The sequence below is a fragment of the Streptopelia decaocto genome (genome assembly GCF_964273445.1).
Source record: "Streptopelia decaocto genome assembly, chromosome: Z".
Taxonomy (NCBI): Eukaryota; Metazoa; Chordata; class Aves; order Columbiformes; family Columbidae; genus Streptopelia; species Streptopelia decaocto.
In genome coordinates this window covers 64,427,894-64,451,973 of record NC_138657.1, presented here as the reverse complement: position 1 = coordinate 64,451,973, position 24,080 = coordinate 64,427,894, and the positions used below count along the sequence as shown (strand labels likewise).

At 40.5% G+C, this 24,080-nt stretch overlaps 1 protein-coding gene across 9 annotated transcripts in view; it reads right to left on the bottom strand.

The window, feature by feature from the left end:
* Positions 1-24,080, bottom strand: part of MAST4 (microtubule associated serine/threonine kinase family member 4) — a gene marked incomplete at its 5' end in the record, with an annotated part of 207,278 nt that overhangs the window by 128,431 nt on the left and 54,767 nt on the right. The window contains one exon of one of the 9 annotated variants that reach the window (XM_082074596.1): positions 13,304-13,384. The exons of 6 other annotated variants lie outside the window; for them this stretch is intronic. Coding sequence is in view for 1 of the 3 variants with exons in the window: in XM_082074595.1 (XP_081930721.1) it covers positions 7,572-7,618 (47 nt within the window). Of the gene's footprint in view, positions 1-7,571; positions 7,619-13,229; positions 13,251-13,303; positions 13,385-24,080 lie in introns of those variants that run through there. 2 more of the 9 variants (XM_082074583.1, XM_082074595.1) reach the window with 2 other exon arrangements.

Below are 24,080 nucleotides of genomic sequence, written 5' to 3'. Positions count from 1 at the left end.
GCTGTCTGAAACCTGAAAAAGCCTCTCCATCCCCCATCCCCTTCAAGAGGTATCAGTGAAATACTTTGCTACCACAGGTACTTCTGTTCCCAGGATGGTACTGTTTATTTTGAAAAGATCTTCATCATCTAGCTGGCAAAAGGTTCCCATTAGACTACGACCGCATGCGACAACTGCTGTAAGCAGAACTTCAACAAAAACAACCGCCTCAGGAGCAGCTGTGCAAGTCAAAGGCCATGAGGGAGATGAGCCAGAATATTAGAGAGAGATGGTACCACAGGAAAATCCCATCCATCCACTCTGGTAAGGCTCCCAGGCTGCTAACGCTTCTGAATATGAGCAAAAGTAGCTGCACTAAAATAATTCCTCTCCTCCCACATATGGGAGTACTCTGAGCTAACGGAAGAGGAAATGCTAATTACTTATATATCCTAAAAATCAACACATACGTTCTTCTCTGTTAACCTGGGTCAAACTTGAACAGTAACTAATAACTAAAACATTTGCTGCTCAGTACACCAGCAGTTTCCTACAGCTATAGCAACATACAGCACAAAGATTCAGAATTAATCAAAGATTTAATATTTCTATTACAGGGAAAAATCAACTTTCTGGTAGAGTTTTACATACATTTCAGGACAAAACAAGCCAAGGAAAATCCCTAGGAATTTAGACTCATTTCAGCAAAATCTGGGGAGGAGGCTTTACATTAAGCAGTACCAATAATTTCCACTCTGTTTGCTCCCAGCGTCCTCCATCATAGGACGGAAAGCTCAAGCTCAGTGTTGTTGGGAGCCTCTGCCCTCCATCAAGGGGAATTCAAAAGCCCTGGGGGTCCTGGTTCCAAAGACCATGACGACACTGAGGGCCATGTCCACAGCACAGTTTGCATGGCAGGACATCCACTCCCCTGGGATGCAGTTCAGTAGGTTACGCAAATTAAAAACTTTGTACACAGCTTTTGATTCCACAAAACAGACATTTTCAAGAGAGCACTTCCTCCCCTAGAAAGGAAAGTGATTAGTTCTGGCTGTATAAAATAAACACTCAATGAGAAAATACTAGTTTTTACCAAGTATTCCCTACAAAATAAATTTCATTGAATATACTGATTTTGCTGGTAATTCGTTAAACATCACAGAGGTGTTTCCCATGAGGAAGAAGAAGTATATTTATTTAAATCATACTGAAAAATGCACAAAAGAGGAATTCTCATCCCATCTCCTCCCTAACAAGACAGTACATACAAAGAATTACAATATTTCTTCAGAAACACACAGCAAGTTACACAAAATTATTGCTCCGCTTTTCAGTGTCACATGAAGCCTTGCTAGAAGGGTCCTTAAGTATCAATTTGTTTCTAACGTCAAAGTACGCTGAAGCAGATTAACACATCCAAGAAACTCCTCTGTCATGCTATGTTCAAGACGTCATTCTAAGTAGGCACAAATGCACCTTATTATGTCATTTAACAATTCTCTAAGACTCCTTCATCCTCTCAGTATCCAGTGAGACCTTAGATCAAAATCAAAAGGTTTTTTTTTAATCCATGAGGCATTCATAACTCATTAGTAACTCATTTTGAAAAGTACTTTCCTGAAGGAGCAGAACCTCAGTAACTCACACTGAGATCCCTGCCTTGCAATTTAATTTTCTGCATTAGAAAGAAAATAAAGAAGGCAACAAATGCTTTTCTGTATTAGAAATGTCCTTCAATTATTATTTATTATGATAATTTTGCCACAAGAGCAGGTGTGAGGTAGTATTTTTAAATCAAGTAATGATTTTCTGATCTTATAAAAATAACTATCTTTCTGACAAGTACCAGAAAAATTGTTCTTCTGAATGAACATGGGAGTAGGAGAAAGAAAAGAGTGAGAAGAATCGTAGAACAGTTTGGGTTGTAAGGGAGCTTCTAAGTTCATCTAGTCCAACGCCCCTGCAATGAGCAGGGACATCTCCAACTAGATCAGGTTGCTCAGAGCCCCATCCAGCCTGGCCTGGAATGTCCCCAGGGATGGGGCATCAACCACCTCTCTGGGCAACCTGGGCCAGTGTTTCACCACCCTCATTGTAAAAAAATTCTTCCTCATGTCTATTCTGAATCTCCTAGTTTAGTCTAAAACCATTACCCCTTATCCTATTGCAACAGGCCCTGCTAAAATGTCTGTCCCCCCACTTCAAGTACTGAAAAGCCAAAATAAGTTCTCCATGGAGCCTTCTCTTCTCCAGGCTGAACAACCCCAACTCTCTCAGCCTGTCCTCACAGCAGAGCTGTTCCAGCCCTCTGATCATTTTTGTGGCTCCTCTGGCCCCTCTCCAACAGGTCCGTGTCTTTCCTGTGCTGAGGGCTCCAGAGCTGGACACAGGACTCCAGGTGGGGTCTCACCAGAGCAGAGCAGAGAGGCAGAATCACCTCCCTCGAGCTGCTGGACACACTCCTCTTAAGGCAGTCCAGGATACAGTTGTTGTATGTCACTGCTTAGGGCTCATCTAGAACATCACTGCATTAGAAATAAGGCTTTAAATCCTCCTAGTTCTGAAGAAGAAACAGTCCTACCAACGTACTATACATGACTTCATGTTATTCTAAATGGATCTTGGATAATCATCTCTCCTCACAACTGGCATCCCTAAGCATGCTACTACCTCTCAGGTAAGTAAAAAATAATGATGTGGTTCATGAATCACCCTCATGTGTGAACTCACATTAAAGTTTCGACATAATAGAATCCAGTGTAAGGTATGATCACAGGAAGCAAACCAGAAAGTTTTAATAGCAGATATGTTCCGAAACAAACAGTCAGGGCAAGGCAGAATTATGCACCAACACCTACCTCTATCCTAGATCGCCGAATATGGATTATCCTATATTTTTGCTATGAAATACTTAACTTCACAACAACAGCTGCTCAAGTAAAATGTATTTTGGATTACAGAGACATATTTCATTTTCTTCAATATTCCCTTTGCAATGTGTTTTGATTGTCAGGTTTTGGATGCAGAAGAAAACATCAACAATGGAAGTTTACTTGCTTACCTCCAAAAATGAAAAGCGAACAGAGGACTGCATGGACTGCAGGGGCTTGTTGGGGTTGGGCTCAGGCTCCTTGGGGTGAGACTGCAAGTTAAAATAATGTCATCTCTAGTGAACAGAAGGTTTATCAAGAGTTGCACGTTTTAGCGTAGGAGTTATGAAAGGAGTTTCGGTTAGAACCAAAACATTACTGTCCTCCTGAATGAAGTGATTGACAGTAGCAACACAGTTTTTGACTTAAGATGAAATTGATTTAAATAAAAACAAATATGAAATCTGGTGCTGGTGCATATAGTTAACTATGTTACACTCCTTCCAGGAACAATAGTTGTGTACAAAGTCCACAGAGAGGGGAAAAAAATGGTAACTTGTTTCAGACTTCTAAGCATTCTGTATGAAACAGGATTATGGCACTGGGACATTTTTTTATTTTAAAAAATCTTGGTTTTTTTTAAAGTTTTTGATGTGTGAGTCAGATTTTTTAAAAACAAAACTAAAATTGATGATGAGCTTTCATCAGCAATAATTTAAAAAAATCAAATTCAGATCCTTACTAAAAACTGATGCTATGTAGCATCAATTTCCATCAATTTCACTACAAAATGTTCCCTCACAAATATCAAGTAAGCATTTGGCTTAAAGGTGACTTCAAGAAGTTGCCTGAAGTGCATCTGGATTCAAAAGGTCTCTCAAAAAAAACAGTAGGCCACTGACAGGTCTCCAGGTTTCATAGATGCTCTTTTAAAATACATTCATGCAGTCACATGCACTTGCCCTCATAAAACTTGCAAATAAGGTTTTTGTTTTTAAAGGTGAAGTCACCTGTCCAAAAGAACATGCAGCTCTGCCTTCTGTGCAGACTGAGCAAAGGCAGAAGCTTACTGGAAACTTCTTCCAGATCACCTTCATAAAGATTTGTTCTGCTATAGACCAGACCCTTGCAGTCAGCCAACAGTAGCACTCCTGTCCTGTCCCCAGGGGAGGCACAGATGGCCTATAAGCTAAGCACAGCTAGCTCCAGTTCTAAATGCTTGTTTTCAATTGCATGACACTTTGCCAGATTTTAAAAATTTTCCATTAAAGCCTTTCAAGAGTGATACCTGGTTCAGTTTTTTTTTTTTTTCTGAAGATTTCAGCAGGAATAGTACTATGGCTTCTAAAATAGATTAGGGATGACTTTTTGACATTGCAACCTTTCCTTCTTGAGATGCTTTGGCGAGGACACAAAGTTTGGCAGGGACATGCGGAAGAAGGCGTGTTGTTACATTCTGACAAGGCCACTGAGCTAGGGCAAGTTCCTCTGGCTGCTGGCTGTGCCTGGATAATCCCTGAACTAGGTGCAGAGCAGAGCACGCTGCCAGCACAGCCCAGCAGCTGGATATGAGCTAGTTTGATTTCGGCTGTGGACTAGCTGTGCTAGCACAACAGTAAGTCTGAGATAATAAGCTCCATTAAGAGCCAGCGGCTCAATATTTCACTCTGAAAATGGCTAAAGCGAACCCGGCTCACATCAGTCTGCCTGCGCAGGTCTGCAGACAGGCCTGGATTAAGCAACTCGGACTTCTGCTGTTTTGCTGAGGCACTCTCTGCTGCACTGCACTGACATGCTGCAACATGCACTGGAAAGGACTTTATTTGCATGTGATGAGTACAGGCTTGTAAAAAGGGAGTTTTTGTACTTTTAACTCTATAGGCCCCATCTCTTATTCTTCACTGCAGGTCTGCTGCAGCAAAGCTGGCAATTTGTCCCCATTTGCTTGCTTGTGCATCCCCCTTTCACTTGCCTGTCTGTGTGGCCCTCGTTGTTGATAAACTGGGAAACTGTCCCGTGCTGCACCGTCAGTGCTCACACTGCAGCTCCTGGGGTGCGCAGCAGGGGAAGAGATGAGGCAGGTGATGCAGACAGCAACCAGCCTCCAGCAGGACCACACGCAGGGATGGGAGCTGACATCGACGGAAACAGAAGCCAGGCCAAGGGAGAGGCAGAACTGGCACCAGCTGGCCAAAAAGTACAGGGCTGTGGCAGCAAGAGACCATGGGAACTGCTATAGAGTAACAACTGGGAGCAAGGAACCTACTAAAGCCAGAGTAGTGAAAAGGAGAGGGGAAAAAACAGCTCTGGCACTGAAGGAGAATAATATATTAACTTCACACCCCAGAATGAGATCCCGAAGTCACCCCAAATCCCAGTGACGTCCAGTAGCAAAGCCCATTTCCCTCCCTCTAGTGGGTGGCACATCAACAGCAATGGAAGCCTTACACCTGACAGTAGTTACTCATAACCTTCCTCATTTACATTACTGTAACACCTCAGTCTCAGCCGTGGTGCAGACTCTGAGGGCATTCAGTATCAGATGTGCTTGTACTATGGATCTATAAATTCCCACTGAGTGATGACACTGGAGTGTCAATCCAGTTCTTCTATAGAACTTGCTTCTCAGCTTTGCTGTTTTAAGACCTATAAATTACATGCAAAAACCTGCTAAAACAAATTATCACAGAGCATATGCACAAGGCTGACAGGCAGCCTTAATTCTTACGTTTGCTAAATTTGGAATGCTTCGTTTTGGATCCTTAATATTCTTTGAAAGAGCTCTCTGCAAGTAATGAATATAAAACAGACAGACTGTATTAATATCTCAGAGAGACAACATAATTCTAGTCCCAACATTATAACTTTATTGGAAGAAAAGAATCAGTGTGTGAAGAATGTTTTGAGGAATAAGTTGTATTTTTTTCCCCCCAGATATGTGCTTTTATAGGTGATTGAAAATAATAATTTGGGAGACAGGACTTCGGTTGTCATTGACTCAGCTCTGACAAATCATTCTATGGGAATCATTAAGTGCCAGCAACCAAAATATGATACTTTCCTTTCTGTACAAGTAAATTAAGTTTAGAAAGTAGCAAGTGTGATGGCAAAAGAAAGTCTAATATATGGAAAAATTAAATATATCCAGGCAATGTTTTAGCAAAAACAATGATCAAAGCTGAATTTAAAATAGAATTATTAATCCTGTCAGTATTAAATATTGTCAAAATATGGCAAAGCAAGTGTAATTATGTCACGTTAGCATGAAAAAGGAGGAAGCAGTAAATTATTACCTCATATTACCAAAACAGACATATGTTGAAAAAACAGTAGCATGAATCATTTTTTGTCCTTTGCAGTTAATGATGTTATTCTCATATGATGATTACATAATTCAGTGAAGATTGATTTAAAAACATTTAAATTGCCACATCTCAAAAGGAGTATAATTATCAATTATTCATGGAAACCATTTTAATGAGCTCCCTGATAAGACCCCTCCTACGAAACTCCTGAGAAATTAGCAATGCTATTTTTTTCAGAAAAATATCTAGAGCTTACTCTGCTCACAGCTAACACACTCTGCTCCCAGCAGAAGATGCCACACTGAAATGCAGAATTTCTCGCTGACATTTCACAAACGTAGTTCTGGGGAACCCAATGTAACATCTACAGTTCTTCTAAGAAAAAAAAGTGCTCTGTCACCTTCATGTGATTATTAGAATAAACTATTTGCTATGCTGCAAACTTACCTATAGGCTTCTCTTTAAAATATGGCAGATGTCAGAGATAATACCTTTCATAGCTAAATAACTTTACCGCAGGCATCTGCAGCATTCAGGTTTTTTTTTTCTCCAGCAAGAATGGGGAAGTCCCAGGGAATACTAAAGGATCTGACGTAACCATATCTATTCACCTAGATAAAATTAGCAAGTTCTCATGGTGATTATGACATGCACACATACATGCCTGACATGTCAACATAGACAGGTATGTATGTATGTATAGAAAAAAATTTGGGTTTAACTAACAAATCTTGGGTAAACATATGCTGACATTTCTGAATAAAAGACTACACTTACTGTCACTATATATTAAAATTACATATTTTCATGTAGTTACTCTCTAAATAGCTGAAAGCATGCAAATGAGTTAATCAGTTTTAAGCGAGTACCAAGTAAACATACCGCTAAATTAGGTAAACATACTTACTGCAGAGACTATCACGAATCCTCCAGAATGTCAATACAGTTCATTAGTGGTTACATACGTAAAATGCAGCTTGTTCCTGATGGGTTTTCAGGAACAGCATTTCTATAATGCTTTGATCTCTCACAGTGCTCTCTATTATTCAGCAGACACAGAGGCCTTTCTAAAAGGCAGCACTGGAATAAACAAACAGTAATAGAGAGCTGGAGAGAAAGACACACCATGGCCTACTGACAGATTCTTCCCCTTCGAGCTGACAGGACGCTCCATGCACTGAGATTCAGTAACTTTAAATATGCAGAAATGCCTTCCTTCCAAAGGTACTGCAATATCCCAGCTCCGGGCTCGCACATTTTCTGAAACCAACTGCAATGCATTTAAAACGTGTTCTTTCAACCTGGAGCTGCAGCGCTCCCAGACTGTCAGCACAAACGTATGTTACACAGCTCCTGGTTGCACGAAAGCCGGCATCATGCAGAAACCATTAAAATATTAAAGACACGCAATACTTACTCCAAGGTCAGCCCTGGAATTTGTAGCCTTTCCCGCTGGGCTTTCATTGCTGTTACGTGTTACCACACTCTATTGTAACCATGACACACATTCACTGGCAGCATCCTGGCGATGACAGAGAACCAAATGAACCACTATAAAGGAACGGACTAACGATCTCGGGGGGGAGGGCGGGGGAAAGACCACAAGTTTGGGTCCTTCCACCTCTAGCTGTCAGGAGGAGCTGCCGGCTGCCTCTCTGGGGTTAGCGATCCTGCGAGGCGAGCGGCGCGTTCAGTGGTGCCCGTGCAGTGATTCATGGCCGGTGCGCTGCAGCGCGGCGCCCCGGGGGAGCAACGAGCACTCCCCGCGCTGCGCCAGCCCACCGCAAAAACACCCGCGGTGCCTCGGACCGACGGCTCCTCTCGGGAAATGTCAAACATTCGCCACCCCCTCTGATCCTGCCGAATAGGATTTAGCCATCTTGTTTAAGTCACATTATCCCTCTCCTTGGTAAACAGGCAGGCAGTTCCTGCAGTCATAGAGCCGCTGAATGAAAAACAAGGCTCTTCTCCTTTAACAGGGAAAATTAATTGCCAAGGCATTTGAAGAACAAATATCTTCTTGTAACACTGAGGCCAATACAAAAGGAAAAGTTATTATTCTGTCCTGTCATGATTGCACTTGAATTTTAAAGGCAAACAATCTAGAATTTTTATTAAAGGTGAGAGCCAGACCTAGAAATTGCAGAAAAGTATATCAATTTCAGATTTAAATGTAATTTCACTTACAAGTAAACCAGTACACAATGGTTTGTGCACAGTTTTAGATCAGTGCTGCTGTGTAGGATGCTGGTTTTAATATAATTCTATGCCTTTTTTTTATGTAGTCTCTCTTAGTCTGAGGTTATCCTTTTAATAAATAAATATTGTGAACTGTTCCATGAGGACTAGCATTTTTTTATGTGCTATAAAACACCACGAAAGGCAAGGGCACTGTGCAAGTACTTACTCTTAGTAATTTAAGAGCTAAAATATTTTATCTAAACCACGTAGTTTTCCTGTGTGACTCTTATGTGTACCTTTTGCACAATATGACAATGTCAACCATGTGATTTTATTTTTTGCCAGAGCTCTGGGTATAGACGACTTCTACAGACTGGTCAAACCACAGCGCTAAATGTAGCTGCTGTTTTTTGGGGTCCCTACTTCATTTTTGGAAGAAATTATTGAGTTCACAGGTACAGATCCATGGGTTTCAGAGACAGAGGGAAATCTCCTGGTTACTGAAACTGCTGAACTGGATTTGGTGAACTAGAATGCTCTTTCAACCAAACAGTAGAAAATAATCATTAAATTATCTCTTTTCTTTCTCCTACATATTTCTATTGGTAAGTATTTAAAATTTAAGCAATTTATTACCCGGAGCCTTCATTTACAGACACTGAAAACAAAACTGAATGAGACACTGAACTATGCATCTGAATTTCTAAAACATAACATACATCTGGATGCTGATGACTTAGCTCAGGCCACAGCAAACATTACTAAGACAAGCATGCTGTAAGTAATCCTCCTGCCTCCCAGAAGAAAGGGCTGGATCTAAGGGTTTAGATTCAAGATCAAAAACCGGAATGGGTGAATTCACAGATTTGCAAGGGCACGCAGTTCAGTTAGGTGCCCAACTCTGATTGGTACTTTCAAAATATTTTCTTCAAATTTTACTCAGAACACAGCAAACCATCAATTTTTTTAATATATTCTCAAATTTGGAAAAAAATGTGTACAAGAATCAACTGTCTAACAGTTAAACAGCTACTACACCACTAGCTAACAACACAAACTATTAGGTGAAGTTGTCCATATCTACAGTTTTTTTCATGACAGAGTTTGGAGACAACCATTTAGGAACAGATATTTAACAAGACAGAAGCAGGGTGTGAGGTATGACTGCAGGCACAGGCCCCAGCTCTCCCTTAGCTGCCAAGAACAGGCAGTTCCCTATTCCCATTGCTCAGAGCCTCTCAAACCAAGCTTTGTTCTCTTAAAATTCCTCTGATAAAATTTCTTTTGTACATTTACAGTTCTGCGGGTACTGAAAAGTCCCATTTCTGATGGACACAGAAAATTTTGACAGGTAAATTGTGACTGTGTGCACACCACACACACACACATTTATGTAAGGCTTATATAATATTCAAATGGATTAACTTTGTGCATACCAACTTTTAATTAGGTACTTCATCCCATTATCTACGTACATATATGCACACACATGTAACACCGAAGTACTTTATTTTTGCTGTATACAGCTGTTCAATTTTCACTGAAGGCAAAGAGCAGGAGACAGCATAAGAGCCCCAGAAGGACAGCCAGCTCCACTGAGTCAGGACAGTACCAAAATTATTTCCATACACAAACCAGCACAAGGGCTGGATCGGAAGGAGACAGTGTGCTTCCTTCAAAAGCATAGTATAAATTTTACACGTTGCTCCCATAAGGCAAATTTTTAATAACAGGCTGAACAGAAGTCCATAATCAAGGTGGGTTTTCTTGCGCTGTTGTTGAAGCGGCGCAATGATGAAAACCATGCAAAAGCCTAGTCTGTCACTAAGCAGTCCTTTAGTGTGGAACATTACAATTAGGCAGTAGGTACATTTTACCTGCAGGAGGAGAAGCCTGACAGCTTGTCTTGTCTAAAGGAGAATGAGTCGGACTGACAACTGGACACAGCAGCTTAAACATAAGCAACTGCATGTAAAAGCTATTTTGAGACCATGATAAATCAACCACTTTCCTGAGCTAATGCATGCAGGCACTTCACATCTCATTAATGGTAAATTATTCAGAGATTGAGCTATAAGTTGGCTCTGAAAATTCTTCTTCTACGCATTTTGCCTGATGCAGACAGAAGTTTGGAAAATCATGATTTAATGAAATAGAGATTAGAATACATAGCAGGTGATCAAATTCTGCCCACCGTTACAGTATTACAGTTTTTGCTGGAGTAAACAGGAGCTGCTTCACATATCTGGGGCAAAAAATATCAGCAATTTAATTAGATGAAGCCTTGCAAGTAAAAGCTGACTTCAGTTTGATAAAAACAATTGTTTGCTCTTAGAGTGCCTAGATATCATCCCATCAACATATAGTTGAGGAAGCAAGTGGAAGTTAAAAGCAGGCTCATTGTACCACAAAAGACAAATCTCATTCATTCACTTAGAGTAACTGCAGTTTTTTTCTATGATAAATAACATTCATTATACTTGTCAAGGCTACAGTAAGGTCACTGTCTCAAAGGTAGGTTTTAACCACTTTCTTCATCTTGAGCATCATCCCTAAAATAAGTATCATGAGCTACTTTACTGATAAAACCAATCCATTAGTTTAATACAGCATTATGACCATAAGATATTAGATTACCATAAATACCGCAATTTTTGTGGTAAATAAAAAGTTTCATTTATCACTTATAGGATTTTAAATTGAAATCTGCAGCACCTGGAAGCTAAAATGCTTGGATGTTCACCTCAGAGCTCTATTGTATTATGCTTACTGGAAAAAAGTCCACTCATTAAAAAGCACCTCAGTTTCAACAGAAGGATACCTCTACTAGAGATCAGAAACATTCACTCTTGGTACTAGATATAACAGAAATTTTGGTACATAAAACTAAAAATAACCAAGCAAACAAACAAAAAACAAAACAAATAAACAAAAAACCCCAATAAAACAAAACAAAAACAAAACAAAACAAAAAAAAACCACCAAAAAAACAGCAGCTGTTTTAGCTTTGTACATCACATTCTTCTGACACTATGTGGAACAGAAGCAACAGACAAAGCAAAGGATAAGTAATGCCATACACAGCTGAGGAAGACAACAAAACAAGCAAAATATTATTCCATGAGAAAAATTAGTTAGATCAAGCAGAGCTTTAACTTCCCAAAGAGGTCCGTTGAACATCTTCTGGTCTTATTGCTCATCCTCAAGACACATCAATCCACACAGCAGTGTTGAGTATCTGCTCTTTTGCTTCATGCCCCTTTTAATACCACGCAGTCTAATCTGCAACTTGAAGTATTCTTCTTATCTAGATTAACCTGAAAATACTGACAAATTTTGCCTATGGTGGTGTAACTTCTATAGAGAAAATCTCTCATCTGGAAAGAATCTCAAACAAAAGTCAGGAACAGCACTGAAGGACTTAAAGAATTGTATTCCTTCACAAATGTAAACCCTGGCCTCCTCTTAGATAGTTCCAGAGATAAGGACAAATTTAAAAGTGAAATATAAGACTATATGGCTCAAGTTAGAATTTCAATCCTTACTTAGGTCTCTCTGGCTTAGTAATCTCTGGTTGAAACCAAGCAAAAGTAGGTAATGTTTTATTGCCCTGAAACACAAACCTGAAAGACTTTTCTTCCATACCATAGTTAAGCAGCTTAATATTCTATGCTTTCAAGGCCCCTTTCTTCTGCAGCTGTTGACTATACTTGCTTTTTCCCTTAAATGATGCTAACACACAGTAATACCATTAACAGTGCAGATGCCTCTGACTTTCATTAGTCTTTAACATTTAACAGCAATTACACTGAGGTAATAAGCAGTCAGTGCATCTCTTGGTTCTGCATGTACTCTTGGATAATATTTTCCAAAGGTACTCAAGAGTTACTAATCAACTCCCAAAGAACAATGACAACAGACACCTTCTTTCTGTGACAGTCCTAAAACCAAAGATCATTTATCTGAGTTTCTATCATCAAATCTGCTTAGCACAGCAGTTCAAACATTTATGCATTTCCAGCAGTCTCTTTCGTAATGCTTATATAGACATACAGCATTCATTTTTTCCCTTTCAAAGAGGAATTCTGTTTTGAAATTGTAACACATAAAAAATGTGTTTTGCTTTAAAAATAGTCATCAGAATCCAGTGAATACAAGACTAAAGGATACCAATATTGTAATACCAGCATACAGCAACTTATGATTTGTCCCTGATTTTCTGCTGGTCATGTTTCTCAACTTGCAAGTTAAGGACAACTCTTACTTATCTTATGGAGACATTGTGAGATTTACCTGTATACCATTCTTTGGGGATAATAAGCAGGGGAAACGCCTTAACTTACTAATACTTTTTTAACAGATTTCACATTTTAGCATGGGATAAACAACTTCAGAATGCCAATTTATTTAGTATATTTTATCTTGATTTATTTTTTCAATACCACATTGTAAAAGTCTTACAATATGGTTTCAAAAATGGAAATTGTGGTGCCTTCATCATCCTGGCACTCACAGTTACTACTTAGTGTCTGTTCCCTTCTTCCTCATGAGGAGAAAAATTAGTACACCTTAGAGACAGAATTAATTTTGTTGACTGCAGCCTTCGTACTGCAGTCTATAATTCCACAGGTGACTGAGAGGCCTAAGAATAGCTTCTAAAAGTCACAATGACAGAGGCAACGCTTTTGTCCACATTTTCTATATAAGTCAAGATGCTCGTGCTTAAAAAGAAAAGTTGAAACTTGTATTTGCCAGTTTGCAAGAGCACATTGAATTCCACCCCCATGACCACCTATCCAGTCCCTCCCAGAGGGGCTACCAGACAAGCACCTGTGATTAGTAGTTCTGAACAGCAATCATGGTTACAACAAAGTAATCACTAAGTGAAATGCACCTGTGTCACAATTACTAGCAACGCTCATCTGCAAAGTCAGTTGCACACACTAAGCGATGAGGTATTCAACTCACTGCACGGAAGTTACAGATTTGTTACTGGTAAGCGTTACTCAGAGACAATTTCTTCCTCAGTTTAGTGTTGTATTGCACAACCTGTAAGGATAAGAAAATATTAGCAAAGTATGTGTATCTATACATATGTATATGCACAAATATATATAACATGCTTCTACATTTGCATTTTTTTCAGCAGCAGTCTCTGGCATCTGATAACTTTGCATCCTCTCATGTCAACAGAAAAATTTAAGATCTCAGGATCTACTGTTCAATGAACAACAGTTCACCATGATGCCACAGTGGCTCTCTCAATGGATCAGCCTCTAGTACCCCTGCTTGTTCAACTTGTCTGCCTTCTGTTCCTGTTATACTCAAAACTTAGTTTTGTGAAATTCTCTCAGATCAGCAGGTAAGTAGTTGTACCATCAGACTGGATGATCCAACCTGAGACACTACAGAATTCTCCAGCAAGTGGAAAGCAGAGTTATAAACCTGAGAACATTCAACACCGTAAGGGCTGCTTCACTGGTAACACTGTTGTTTCTGAAGAGGTTCCAGCAGGAGTGATACAGAAGCAGTTCAGTGCAACACCGCTTCTTGGCATCAGCGAGAAAGAAAACAGAAAACTAAAGAAACGGGGTGAAAATACCTCTTTTTTACATTTCTTTTCCAACACACCATGTCTGGGCACATTATTAAGTAGTCAAAAATGAAGTCTGAAATATGAATCTACTGGTTTGTTACATGTGTCTGAAGTCAACAGGCTGACCAACACAATGCGTATAAAACCAATCTCATGCTTCAGCTACCTGCCAGAAAGAGTCAAGTATTCTTCCTGTTGATGTGTAACTGGCCAGATTATTCTGGGTCATTTTGTTTTTTTTTTTTTTAATTATGTACTTTCTCCAGAAGTATTTGAGACAGGCCACAGCTAAGGAAGCAATACCATATGGCGAAAGGAATCCTTTTTGTTACATCCCTGTCTGGTATGTCTTGCTCATATGCTCAGACTCAATTGCCCAGTTGCAATGGCAAGCAATTTTTCATCTTGGTCAAGTTATATGAGGAAGATGAGAGGGACTGTCTTCCACTTGTTTCCCTGGGGAAGGGAGGAGATGTGGGTGCCAGTGATGGAAGGTGGTGTTATTTGCCTGTACCTGGGAGCCCAGAGTGCACAATGGGCTCAGCATGGCCTGCTGAAATAAATTCCTCATCACTGCAGGGCACTGGTTAGACTCTAGTAGAACCTGCATATTCCTTGGTTCTCTGTGTTCAAAACATGTCAGTCCATAGCACTATAAACTCATAGGGCAGGGGGATGACTGGTACCCCATGACACAAAGACAGAGCAGATGAGCCCTTCCAGCCTTTAATTCCGTAAATCTCAGCATCATGGATTTATTGACATTTACAGTCACACCTATAAATCTGCCACCGGTAAGCAATTCACAATAATGCGTTTTATTGTGTCACTGGAGTACACAGTAAAAGCCCAGGTGGTCTTACGAAACACTTTGGCAGAGCCTATTTAGCGCAGTAATTCTTACTATTCCACAAGGGATTTGTTTTTAAATTATTGTTTTTAAAAACACTTTGTTAAATTCAAATGTATTTTAATAACTTTTATAAATGAACTGCATATTCTGCTGACAGCTTTATGGTATTGTTTATATTACTAAACAAAGGAATAGATCAAAAGAGCATGTTTATTAGCAATGTTAATAAACCATTTAAAATAACAGAACTGTTGTGCAGACCACTGGTTAAGCTAATCCAGCAACTGGTTGTCACATTATACATCTTAACTAAGAGCCCTAATCCTAAAACATTGCAGACAAAAGGAGTCAATAAGGTGCATCAGCCCAGACCTGGCAAAATCTGTCTGCAACCTCAACTCACTCCCAATTGTCCACAGCGAGTTTCAACAGAGAGCTCTGGAACGCTCCCTCAGCCTAAACACCCTCCTTGTATGCAGAAGCAGATGCTGTAAGTTAAAGTCGGACTGATGCTGGCTGGTCCTGCAATGCTGTGAGCTCAGAAGGCAGATAAAAATAATTAAGGTATCTGGCAGAAAAGTGAAATAGAGAAGCTCTCTATTCTTTGTCTAAATACCAGTTGGGTCGTTATTATAGAAAACAGAAAAAAAAGCAGCAAGAGGTGCCATCTAATGCAACATGTTTATGTAATCTTTCTCTTATTCCGCCACTGTCTCCCATCTCCCTTTATTAGGAACATCATTTTTGGCTCCAAAACAACGTTTCATACAAAATCGAAAGCTCAACCAATACAATGGCACACCTTTGGTCAAAATTTTTTCTCCTGGAAAACTCCCAGAGTAGCTACTTCAGATTTAGACAACCTCCTATCATATTTCACATACTATAAGAAAAAAATCCTAATCTGAAATCAGAAAGCAATAAAAATTGCTCAACTAATGAAGTCTCTTGACGACAGGTATCAAGCTAATATAAAAACTGTAAAAAGCTTGAGAAATCAGGCTCAATCTGAACTGCCTTTCAATACAAAAGAAACAGCATTAAAAAAATAGAGGTGAAAATAGATCTACTTCCAGCAGAGTTCTACATTATATAGGGTTTAAACAATTTGTTTTGTTTTGTTTTTTAATTCAAGAGCTTTGTTACACAGGGATAATGCAAAGCCAGGCTCTTAATGAGCATTTATTCATCTGGTCTTCATTTAAGTTGTATTTCAGTTCTAATTAATGCCATTTGAATTTCCTGTATTTATTTTCCCAACAAAAGAAATATACTGAAAACATTAAAAAAATCTTCAATTGAATAGTTTTGTAAAATCATCATGGTATCTAAGTATCTTCTTCAAAAATTTAAAGCACAAATAGGAAATTTAATTATTCTATAATCTAGCCTGCAGCCCTTCTCCCAACACCCTACACCTATCTATCAACAACTAATATGCACCTCGTGAGTTACTGAGCTGTTCTGTCTGACTGACTGATAACTGATTCCTTATTAAGACCCCATCATGCACATGAATACACACATACCTGCAGAAGGTTGTTCCCAACAGCTCTGTAAGGCTACCACAGGTATGCCTGATTTTTTAATTATTTTTTTTTAATATATCCGCCTCCTGGTTCTCTCTAAATAGCCATTAGACAAACAGGGGTAAACAAGCACTCTGAAAGGAGGTGAGCAGCAAAAATAGAGCAGACAGTCTTTCACAAAAACCCTCAAAAAGTCTGAAGTTTGTTGTCTTTTTTAGTCTGTCTTATGCTTATGTGAAGCCCTACACACATTTCCACAGGGAATTCTGCCATTACAGACAGGCAGAAATGAATAATGTTGTCTGTTACAAGACAGTCTTTTCTTCCATGAACGCAGAAACTTAAAATATGGAATCAAGTTTCAGCAGAAAGTTTTGGCAATTAATCCCATGAAAGTAATGATACATTATAAAGCGAACTAGAAGGAAGTCAAGAGATCATCATCTCCTTCCCCAAGACAGGTCCATTATACCTTTATTACGCACATCACTCCAGCCAGCTGTTTGTTTCATCGGTTCTTAAAAGCTGATATCAATTCCACAGTACTCCCAGGTACTGCACTCTTCTGCTTTGCTGTTCAGAGACAGTAAATGTTGCCACAGTGTCTAAGCTGAATCCTCCTTGTTCCAATTTAAACACATTGTGTCTTGCTTTACACCCCAATAACATAGATAACACTTCTATGTCCTACTTCTGGCAGATGTTCCATATACTTGAAGACTTTCACGATCACCCCTCAGCCTTTCCTTCTCCAAGGTAAATAACCACAGCTTAGTAAATGTTTTTCCATAGATTATGTCAAGTTTTCCAATCAGCTGACACTTGTCATTAGTTCTCCAGCTGATCTAACTCAACACACAGCAGTCAAACAAACGCAGCTCTCCAACATAAGGCCTTTTAAGTTCTGTGTGGGGCAGAATAACGCTGCACACTTCACAGCTCAAAACATCAGCTTCTCAGCAACTTTTTCCCCTCCAAGAGCATCACATTGTGGAACCATCATACCTCTCAGATCCTCTTCTCCAAACTGATACCTACCCAACTACCTTGCATCTCAAAAGCCGAATATTTTCTGCTGAAGTATGAAGTCTCCATCTTGTCCTATTTTGTCTGGTGTATTTTGCCAGGTTGTCAGAATAATTTTGAAACCTCATACTGTTCTTCAATATACTTAGATTATTTCCATCTTGTTGTCTGCTGCAAACTCAATAAATACCATCTATTCCATCAGCTAGGTCACTAATAAAAAACAATGACTAAAGCCAGTCATCCAGGTTTCTTACACTTGCAATGCAGAGCAATTTCCTGCTTTGTGTTTCTACCCTACATGCAATACAGCAAAAGGTTCTCAAAAGTAACCATATCCCCACCCCACAACCTCTCTCCCCAAGACAGCTCTGTTGGTATGGCTTATTGATAAAACCTGGCTTAAAAAAAAAGCAGAGTTCAGATTTATAAAGCAGTAGTCTAAAAGCTTTCTGGATTTAGACATACATAGATATATTCTTGGTGCTCCTGACAGACTAATTTCAACCATAAAAACAGCCGTATTTTTTAATGTAAATGAAAACATTTTAGTGTCTCCCAGCAGAATCTAGGAGAGAAACATCCACAAAGTAGGACAACGATCTGTAAGAACTTATCTTCAGCAGCATCTCACTGATACTAAGAAAAATCACAGAATAGTTGAGGCTGGGTCTCAAGGCCATACCCAAACATGGACGTAGAACATGCCTGGTTTAATTCCACTTCCATCACATGCCGTGTTGAAGTGGGAGGTGTGTCTAGTTGCCTGACTGCAAATAGTACCATGTAACAGGGGAAAAAGGCATTCCCAACATCTGTGTTCCCTGCACAACCTTTACAGAGGCACAGGTGAGCTCTTCCATTCAGGCTAGAACAGCAAGAACTTGTTGCCAGTGGCATCCTCAGCCACATCTTAGGGACACTTGGGACAGCATGTTTGTCTGAAATGCTATACTTGCTTTCACTGCCTAGGGGCATGATCACACGAAATATTCATCAGTGAAGCCACTGGGATATGAGGAAATGTGATTGTATCCAATTACACTGCCTTTTGCACTGTGCCAACCAACACTCAATGAAAATAAAGAAAGAGACTCCCAAAACCTGTGTCGGCTATTTAGACTGTCACTTGCTCTCCCCATGGCAGTTTTATGCCATCCCTCTCAGGCAAGCACAGCAATATTATGGATCCACTTATCCCCAGTACCCTTCCTGACCTTTTCATGTGCCTTAAGAGCTGTCAAAACACAACTCAGTAAACCTCACAGGTGTAAGCTTGACTGGCTTGCTAGGAAAAAACGTGACAGAGAAGCAGAAACACTATAGCATTTGGGAGAAAGGACAAGAGGACAGAGATTGCAGAGAAGAGTAGCACGTGGATGGCAGAAATGTATGCTAATGCTAGGTTAGCTCCTACCACAGCTCAGGTAGCAAAGACTTGTTAAAGACTGAAGAGGTAGAAATGGCTGATTAGCCCTTGCAGAACAGAAAGGAATCCTGCCAAAGCAGCATTTTCTTTCTCCAAACCTACAACAGAAGAGCTCTGTCCTGTGTTGTCCATCCCTGCGTTCCTTTTCAGCCAAGCACAGAAGCCACCCGCCTTCCTGCTGCTCATGCTTTCAGCTGAAGTAACCTATTTGGTTTCTGCAACCTCCAGTCTCAGAGTGAGCCATCAACCTTGCCCCAAGCACTGCTCATGCTCCTTGCCCCTCATTTTAGTCCGAGGAGCCATCACTCATCCTCCCATACATAAAGCACTTGGCAACCAGGTTCTTGGCATGCCTATCCCCATATGAAAACTACATTCACAGAGCAAGTCCTGCAAGCCTAAACCTGCCTCAGTATCCCTGCCCCAGGTCTCAACTGCCCTATTCCTGAAAACACGTCTGCAAGGAAAATGCTCAGTTTCAGGCAAAGGCTGAAAATACAAGTGGATGGGAAACCTCCAGCAAAACAGAAGTGTGCCAAGATCTGCATTCAGCCCACAAAACCACATCAGAGGGTAAGCATGACCCACAACTCCCATGGGGAGAAGGAATCAGATCCTAGGATGCAGGGAAGTCAACAGAGCCCAGAAGTTTCAGGCAGCGACAGAAGTGGTAGTAGAGGCAAAGGTGGCCACAGCCACAAACATTATGCATTATGTTCACAGGGGACTAACAAACAAGAAACAGCCAATGTGACCTAGCTGTAGAGCAGGCATCATTCCCAGCCATGGACAACGGAGGCCCTGACAGTCAGCATGAGGTGCCTCCTCTTGCCACACTGTACTCTGCCTTCCTTAAAACACAGAAGTCTGTCTGTGGACGATGGACACATATTCCTACCCAAGATCAAACAGCCTTCCTTCTCCTCCAGCTCTTCCTACAGCTGTCCCACCCATTGCTGCAAAGGACTGCAGTGTAAAGCCTTCAGAGGAAGATGCACCAGGATCAGTAACATCTCCCGGTTTGTTCAAGATCTCTGCTAGTAAGGACATGCCTGCTTTGCTCCTCCTCTGAGATCGAGCTGCTGTCCCTGGTCCTCCAGAAGGAAGGGTTCATCTGCTGAAATTTTATCTGCCTGCCAGTCCCTCTCACATTCAGCAGCAACCTCCTAACACTGAACTAGCTTTTACTCTCCTCACAGCACAGGTTAATGAGCAGATTCCAGTCCTCAGGCCCCATGCTGGCATTTTTAAGAGGGCAAAGGATTGTTGGTAGGACGGTTGTAAAAAGAAAAGGGGAAAGAAAGGGAGACAATCATGAAGAGCTAAAAGGTTCAGAAAGTGGTCCATCATGCGGAGACTGACAGAGAAGGCAGGTTGGCTGTAAAGAACACTAGCAGATAGGAAAACTTAGTGAAAGAGAAACGTGAGAGCCAAGAAGGATTGTGGGTCATGGATGACAGCCAATATGAAGGTTCAGATGCCACCCAGCTCTTCACAGATCACAGAATCCTAGGGATTGGAAGGGACCTAGAAAGATCATCTAGTCCAATCCCCAGAGCAGGAACACCCAGATGAGGTTACACAGGAATGTGTCCAGGCAGGTTTTAAATGTCTCCAGAGCAGGAGACTCCACAACGCCCCTGGGCAGCCTGTTCCAGTGTCTGTCACCCTCACTGTGAAGAAGTTTTTTCTCATATCTAAGTGGAACCTCCTGTATTCCAGTTTGCACGAATTTCCCCTTGTCCCATCATTGGTTGTCACTGAGAAGAGCCTGGCTCCATCCTCATGACACTCACCCTTTACATATTTATAAACATCAATGAAGTCACCCCTCAGTCTCCTCTTCTCCAAGCTAGAGAGACCCAGCTCCCTCAGCCTTTCCTCATAGGGGAGATGCTCCACTCCCTTAATCATCTTTGTTGCCCTGCGCTGGACTCTCTCCAGCAGTTCCCTGTCCTTCTGGAACTGAGGGGCCCAGAACCGGACACAATATTCCAGATGTGGTCTCACCAAGGCAGAGTAAAGGGGAAGGAGAATAGTTACCTGCATCCTGCTTCTTGCCCTTTTTGAAGACTGGAGTGACATTTGCTTTCCTCCAGTTCTCAGACACCTCTCCCATTTCCCAAGACTTGGCAAAGATGATGGACTGTGGCCTTGCAATGACTTCAGCCAGCTCCCTCAGCACCCACAGGTGCATCCCATCTGGACCCATGGGTTTATGGATGTCCATATTCCTGAACTGGTCCCTAACCCAGTCCTCATCAAATAAGGCAAACTCCTCCATTGTCCTGCCTTCCTCGGGGGCCTCAGTGGTATGGGGCTCCTCAGGACAGCCTCTGGCAGAGTAGACAAGGAAGGCATTCAGTAACTCTGCCTTCTCTATATCTTCTGTCCTTTTCATAGCAGAGGAAGCATGTGAGGTTGTTACACAAAGTCAGTGGTCCAAGAGCATTCTCCCGGTACACATGTGCTCTCTACACACTCATTGTTTGGTCCCAGATCTTCCCATTTGGCTTAATCCAAAATAAACCTCTAGGGTGCATGTAACAGAGCAGTGCAGTATAAGAAAATGTAGTAGTACACTACTGCAAACTAAGAGGCAAATATTAGAGACCATCTACACAGTTACTTTTTCAGGTAGTCTCTCCAATATTTCTATCCCATGCCATGCAGCAACCAGGATGAAGATCTTGACGTGGTGTTCTGGGGGAAGCCAGCACACATCAGCAGGTACCATTTGCCCCTCGGGCGATAATCGAGCATTCTGCATAAACAGGAGTTTCCCAAGTGCTTTATGTCAAGGCATGTAACACTGTGACACTCCAGCTGAATCACAAAGAAACTGCAGATAACAAATACATTCATATCCTTTATGCTAAGCAACAGTACTGGTTTAGAATACTGACAGTAATAAAAAAGGTTCAAATTGGCATTTCATAGGAAATAGGGAGGAAAAAAAAAGACTTCCCTCCTCCTCTAAGACAAAACAGAAGTGGTTCATTGCGATTTCATGATCCTGACATCTCTAGGAAGTCAGCCTCTACTTCACATAATGAAATGACCATAATACTGAAAATTTCAAGCGGATAATCTGTAATGCCAGAATGCCTGCCAGAAGAGACAAGGCAGGCAGATCCCTGATGTTTAGCAACTGATTCTTTTACCTGAAAGCAGATATTTAGAACACAGGTGATATCGCTATCAGAAGAACAAATAGATTGTGCAGAAACCTAACTGCAAACAAACATTTGTTTATAAGTTATACCTCACTTTCCATCTCCACAAAGAAAAAAATATCTATCATTAGAATTCTTTAAGCAGAGCACAGGTTCATCAAACAATCATGTAATCTCCCCAGAGCCCCACAATGACCCCAATCCTACAGAGGCTAAATGTGTGCAAGCTAGAAATTGCACAGCCTCAGAAAGCTCTTTCTGTAGATTAAGAGATTATTCAAATCTTTGTAGCATCAGTGCCAAAAAAAATCAATTTATCAATACAGCATAGGACAGCCTGGATCATGCAATTCATGAGGACATTATAACTCCTTTGTGGCAAACAATTCCCTTTGACAAACCTTGAATTTTCCTTAACTGAAGAAAACTGGACTTACCAAAATTAATACCACTGGGGAAAGAAAAAAAAAAAAGGAACAAGAAGCTGTTTCAGCATGTCAGATTTTCAGGATTTACTATTTGAAATTCAAGCTGCACTGACTAGCAGTGATTACCTACATTATGTTCTTCTGCCAGGTTTCTCACTTGGTAAGTACTTTCTCAGGCAGCAGAATAAAACCAGGTGGTTGTATGGTCATTTATTCTTCTTGTATATGCCATACAATTTTTAAATTTTACTAGAACAAATATCAAAGAGAAATAATTTTAATTACAATGCAACCTCTGCTCACAAAAAAATTAAGGAAACAGCCAATGCTAATTTAAAAATACTCAGAGAAAGTACCTTTCCAAAATATTTTTGTTATTCAGCATGCATCTCTCACATTTGCCACTGAATGTCAGAATTTAATAATGCAATTATTGCGCTCATAGAGTTATCTCTAGACTCCAACCTGCTGCTCAGAGATCACCACCCTCTTGCTTCAACAGCTGGTATTTCCAGACATTACATTCCCCTAGCATTTTCCCTCTTCTCTTGCTATGTACTTTGCTGCTTTTATGCACACAGAAACACTGCAAACACCAGGAACTAGGGGTTCAACAGGTAATGCAGGACACAAGGGCAGAACCTATAGAAAAAGCACAGTTCCGTGAAAAAGGCTGCAAGCTGAAAAGGCTGCTGATGGGAGTGGACCATCACATGGGAAGAGCAAGAACAGTAAGTTAGCCAGTTTGTCAGACTTCCATCCCATTACTCTTTCTTGCCACATTTTGTCAAGTTCAGTATTCAAGATTTAGCAGTGAACTGATGAGGTCTTCTCTAATGCTATTTCTTTGTAGAAATTTAATTACTTTAGCACCTCAGCACCTGCCTTCACATGCCAGCCATATATTAGCCATAAGATGTGGCCCTCCAACATCTAGGTTGAACCTCATGTGCTATAAAATAATTATTTTCAAGTATACAAATATTTTAAATATTTAAATTTTCATATAAGCTACTGCAAAAAAAAAAAAATAATTTAGGCAAAGTATGGAGACACCCAGACACTTGATTTTCTTTGCTCCTTCCAAGAATCATGCAATTCCCTTATCCTGAAATTCTGCAATATTCCTACAGGACCACAACTTGACCCTAAAGATTGATTTCATTTTGCATTTTCCTTGTGGCTTAATCTCTTCACAATTATAATACGGAATTATTTAAGGTTATTTTTCTTTTTTTGACTCTGTCCTGTCATTGCCTAAGTAGCCCAAACAAAATTCCAACAGGGCATAGCACACCCAGAGCACTGTGGAGAAGCATGGTACCTTGGCAAGCATGGGTCAGGTCGTAATTTACATTACTAAGACACCACACCACTCACAGAACAAGAGCAGATAAATATCATGTTACACAATTAAGCTTTAAAACCTGAACACCTCATTTTCTGGTCATCAATCCTCCAGGTAGCTGTGTTATTTCAATAAATGCTGTCATGTCTTGGGCTTTAGAAACATATCTACATGATCAAAGAATATAATGGACAATGCTGTATGAATGTATGTCCCATTAATACAACAAAAAATAGTCTTAAAATACACAAAAAGGCATCATTACCTGACTTTTTTTTTTTTCTGTATACATAAAGATTGTGTGCATGCACACACACAGATGAGCATGAATTTACCGGTAACAAGGTTTCACAAGGCTCT